Genomic DNA, 4,786 nt, shown 5'->3' on the forward strand with positions numbered 1-4,786 from the left:
TTTTTTACCGTTGTGTCTAAATGGCTAAAAGGGGAGAGACTTTCTTTGCTTTGTCTTCAGAAACCTGATGCCACACCGACTGGTTTGTCTTCTTCACTAAAAAGCAAGTAAACAAGCACAAACCTCCCCCACAGACCATTTGAAATGACACATTATGACACAAAATGCATACAATGCAAGTGTTAAACCCATCACATTTCTGACTATTTGATCGTCAAACCCGATTGTTTTTTTTTGTCACGAGAACAAGCATCCGATTCATTCATGTCAAGTCGCACAAGAGCTGAATTACAGTAACATTAGTGTTCCACCTTTGTTCAAGATTTCACTTCACCTTCACACGCAACACTTGTATAAGTGTTCGAATGTTGTCACGACGCAAATGAATTCCGGCAATAGCTAAAAACACCACTAGGATGCCTCTTCATTACGTATTTATCAGTTTCAGTTTGTCTTCGTTGGGAGAGCAGTTTTATTTTGTTTTATTTTTCTTAGATTTTGCAGTACCATTTTTAATGTTAAAATGTTACTCAAAGCATGGCTTGGTTGTTCCAAATCTGAACAAAACGGCCTCCTGTGTTCGACTGTCGAGGCCCCACTCGCCACGCTAACGAACCAAAAAAAGTGAACCAGTTCCTAATCGTGGTTCGGCATTTGCAAATTCGCCTTTTTTGTGGATTTGATTGTGGAAGCTCTCCTCTATTATCTCCCGAAGAACTCACATTCGGATTCGGTATAAAAGAGCGAAACTTTTGTGTTTTTACGCGAACGAGTGACAAGGTTTTCCTCAGACGTACATGCCCGGGCTGCTCCCGCTGTGAGACGGCGGTTCGATGATGGCCGTCTTATATTGAATGAAAACGGGCGTTTGGGGCGCGGGGTGGAAGCTGGATTGGTAGGACACGGTGGGATTGTACGTCAGCGTGTACGGCGTGCTGTTCTGGCTCATGTACAAGGAGTTGAGCGGTGTGTATATGCTCCCCGCCGGGTTTGAGTTTCTCAGAGATGAACGTGGGGCCCTGCTGCCTTGATACGAGAGGGACGTGCTTTCAGGCGCGCCGAGGATCACGGCGTCGCTTGTTGCTATCTGCGGTTTGAGGAGATGTCGTCCGGCAGAGCTTTGCCGGAAGCCGTCGGATGCGAGGCTGGAAACGCTCCGGACGGGCTGCTGGTAGCTCATCAGAACGGGATTTCTCAGCGCGGCGGGGTGGTAGATGTCCAGGGACCTTTTGTCCGACGTCCGGAGACCACAGACGAACAACAAGCCGGAGCTAAAGAGAAACGCGCCCGTCACCCAGCCGATGTACAGCGCGTCTCCCAGCTCCCTCCTCTGGGCGTCGATCAGCAAGGGGTTGTAGAAGTCCCGGATGATCGCGTGGCCCGTCCACGACACGGGGACGAAGACGCAGACGGAAGCCAGGAGCTGCATGCCGCCCGCGACCGCCAAGATCGCGGCCTTGACTCTGTCGTTGCCGCGGAAGCAGGAAGTGCAGCGCAGGCCCGGCGTGGCCACCAGGAGCCCCAGACCGGACAAGGCCAGGGAGCAGCACATGAGGCCTCTGGCGGCTTGGAGCTCGGCGGGCAGAAACAGGAGGGAGTCGTACACCTTGCACTGCATCCTGATGTTGGCTTGTCTGTAGCAGTTCATCCACAAACCCTCCCAGCGGGTTTCCATCACCACGATGTTCTCGCCGATAAACGCCGTCACCTTCCACATCGGCATCCCGGTGACGGCGGCCGCTCCGATCAGCCCCACCAGGCCCACGCACACGGCGGCCATCTCGCAAATTCCCGTGACCATCGCGTCCAGAGTCCGGCTGCGTTTACGTTCCAAACGGGGAAACTAAATCCCGGCGCTGGAGGCCATTCGGGCAACCCGTCAGCGACGCGCTCGAAGCTCTACTGATGCGTTTGTGTACTGTCGGACGAAGTTCCTTGTGGGTAAAATGCTTCCCGGGCACCCGGTTGGCTCCGACCGATGAGGGTACCCTCGGATCACTGCTTGTTTTGTGTTTAGCGTTCCTCTGGCTACATGCTGGTACGTTTACCACAGCAACCTCTATCAACTCTCGATCAACTGTACCGGCGACTGACCAAAAAATACTTGATTGATCATTAAAGTCTGAAAGAATAATATAGATTACATTGAATGGATTTTAAACATTTCATTTTGGCTGCCAGATAAAACAAAATCTAGTCTTTAAGCACTTTAAACACAATCGGTAGAAAATGGATGGATTCCTTGTATGTATTTTTTATTTGGCATTCATAACTAAGGATATTAGCATAGGTATTTTCCTGCAATCACACGTTCCAGAATATTTCCTCCATAAATGTTTAAGAATGCACTGCGCATATTCAAGCAGTTTGCTTTGGACTCAGTGCCAATGCAAACGAGATGACCACTGCGATAGTGGACCACACAGGCGCCGGATGGACTCTTTTGTGTCTCTGTTCAAAGCCACTTGCAAATTGCAGTCGCGTGACCACGCTCGTCGGGCTACCGGCGCTCTCTGAGCAAACACAAAAACGTCCACGCCTTGAACAAGCACTCACGCTTGTCGCTACCACTTCAGTTCCGCAACTCATGTACAAAATAATAGTCGCTGGCGATGTCGTGCTCTGAAGTCTAATGCTTGGTTCCTAATAGTGGACACTTGATTAGGTTTAGGTAAACCCGCACAGTGTAATGGATCCCGTGGAAGACTAATAATGCGCAATTTCCATTGACATTGTTATGAAGGTATTATTATTATTATTGTATTATTGTTTCTTTTATGGTTTTTAAACAACACATTTCATTTGAAATCGGCCGTCATGGAAAATAGTTGCAAGCAAATATTTTATTTTCCAATGTATGTTAAGAACGGAGTTGGTGAAAGTAAGTGCATGCAAAAACCGATTGCAATTCTGTCAAGTCTGAAGAACAAATCCATTCAACACAAAATGTGAAGTAGACACTTTATTTTCCATCATGGTCCTCATAAATTGACATGACGGGCCAGATCTGGCCCTCAGGCTTTGAGTTTGACACCCGTGAGTGATAGCATGAAGACATGAATTATTCTTCATTAAAAAAAAAAAAAAAAAGAAAAAGGTCACATAAGATAATTTACTCACGGAAATGTTTTTTGCAAATTATTTGACATAAAACGTACGGCATGTTTGTGGCAGTCATCACTTCAGTCAGTGTTCAGAGATAGGCCACCCCGCTGCGTACAGACGGATACCTGGACGGGTAGCTGGACTGGTAGCTGTAGTTGGTCGAGGGGTGTCTGGACAGGACCGGCTGGGCCCGAGCTTGGGGGAGCAGCACCAGCTGCTGAGGCTGCAGGGGCTGGACGGGCTGCGGAGGGTACGCCACGTAGTCGGAGTTTCTGGAGTAGACGTAGCTCCTCGTTTCTTTGCCTTCCGACTGCACATTGCAGCAGGTGAACACGCATCCTCCGGCGAGAAGGAAGGCGCCGGCCACCCAGCCGATGTAGAGGGCCTCCCCGAGCTCCCTCCGCTGGGCGTCGATCAGCAAGGGGTTGTAGAAGTCGCGGATGATGACGTGAGCCGTCCAGGACACGGGGATCAGGACGCAGATGCACGCCGTGATGATCGTGGACCCGGCGATGACGAGCACCGTTCGCTTGGCTCGGTCGTTGTTACGGACGCACGACGTGCACCGCAGCCCCGCCAGGCTGACGAGCAGGCCCAGGCCGGCCAGGGCCACGGCGCAGCACATGAGGCCCCGGGCCGCTTGGAGGTCCGGGGGCAAGGCCAGCAAGGAGTCGTACACCTTACACTGCATCCTGATATCGGCCTGCTTGAAGCAGTTCATCCACAGGCCTTCGGAGCGGGTCTCGAACACGATGATGTTCTCGCCGATGAAGGCCGTGACTCGCCACATGGGCATGCCGGTGCTGGCCGCCGCCCCGATCAGCCCGATGAGCGTCAGAAGAAGACCCAGGATCTCCAGCGCCGTGTTGGCCATCCCGTCCTGCTCGCCACACAGTTGCGGGAGCGACTGCGGCGCCGAGGAGTCGAGTCCCGCTCGGGAGGTTGCCGCATCCCGGCGGAGAGGGAGGAGTTCACCTGTTCTGTGTACAGGACGCCAAGGGGTGGGAATTCAGACCCGTTGCTAGGAGACAGACTCCCCTCTGGCCGCTTCAGTCTGTGTGCGGCGAACAGGAGCCGTTGTAAGCTTCCACCTTGTTTGCTCAGAGGTCTCAGTTTACATCCTCATAGCTGGTTTAACCAGGAAGTCTATTTTAGAAAGGTGTTCATTGACTTGGCATCATAGGAAAGTGTGGCTGGCAACCATTGCAGGGTGGTTCTCGGCCAAAGTCAGCTGGAAGGCAGCTCACCCGTGAACCAAATGAGCCCGAGAAAATGGATGGATCAACAAAAATGTTGTTGTACGAGCTTGAAGAAATGTTGCCTTCACTGAACTCGTATTGGAAGCACAGTGATTAATGTTAGCAAGTCCGCCTCACAGTCGAGAGGTTGTGGTTTGAGTCTCGGGCTTCCTCCCACATTCTGCTAAGTTCATTGGAGAGCCTAAATTGCCCAAAGGTGTGAATGTGAGTGTGCGTGGCTGTTTGTCTACATGTGCCCTGCCGTTGACCGAACGGCTTCACGTCTGTGTTGCGTGGAGTCTGCAACTTGTGAAAAATGCTTGCGAAATGGTGCCGGCAAAAATTCCAGATTCGAGTGCACTTCAGACCCCCGCAGCTAGATGGCGGCAGCAAAGTTCACAACATCTGGCCACCATGTGCCAACCACCACAGAAGAAGAAGAA

General features: G+C 51.4%; 1 protein-coding gene across 1 annotated transcript; it reads right to left on the reverse strand.

The window, feature by feature from the left end:
- Nucleotides 1-3,102: 3,102 nt before the first annotated feature.
- On the reverse strand, nt 3,103-4,035 carry cldn8.1 (claudin 8.1). The gene has a single exon (XM_061781018.1). The coding sequence runs from the start codon at nt 3,977-3,979 to the stop codon at nt 3,194-3,196; it is 786 nt and encodes a 261-aa protein (XP_061637002.1). The 5' UTR covers nt 3,980-4,035; the 3' UTR covers nt 3,103-3,193.
- Between the last annotated feature and the right edge of the window lie 751 nt (nt 4,036-4,786).

Source organism: Phyllopteryx taeniolatus, chromosome 8, assembly GCF_024500385.1.
Source record: "Phyllopteryx taeniolatus isolate TA_2022b chromosome 8, UOR_Ptae_1.2, whole genome shotgun sequence".
Classification (NCBI taxonomy): domain Eukaryota; kingdom Metazoa; phylum Chordata; class Actinopteri; order Syngnathiformes; family Syngnathidae; genus Phyllopteryx; species Phyllopteryx taeniolatus.

Coding starts and splice junctions, on each gene's coding strand:
- cldn8.1 (XM_061781018.1), bottom strand. CDS start 3,979: ATGGCCAACACGGCGCTGGAGATCCTGGGTCTTCTTCTGACGCTCATC.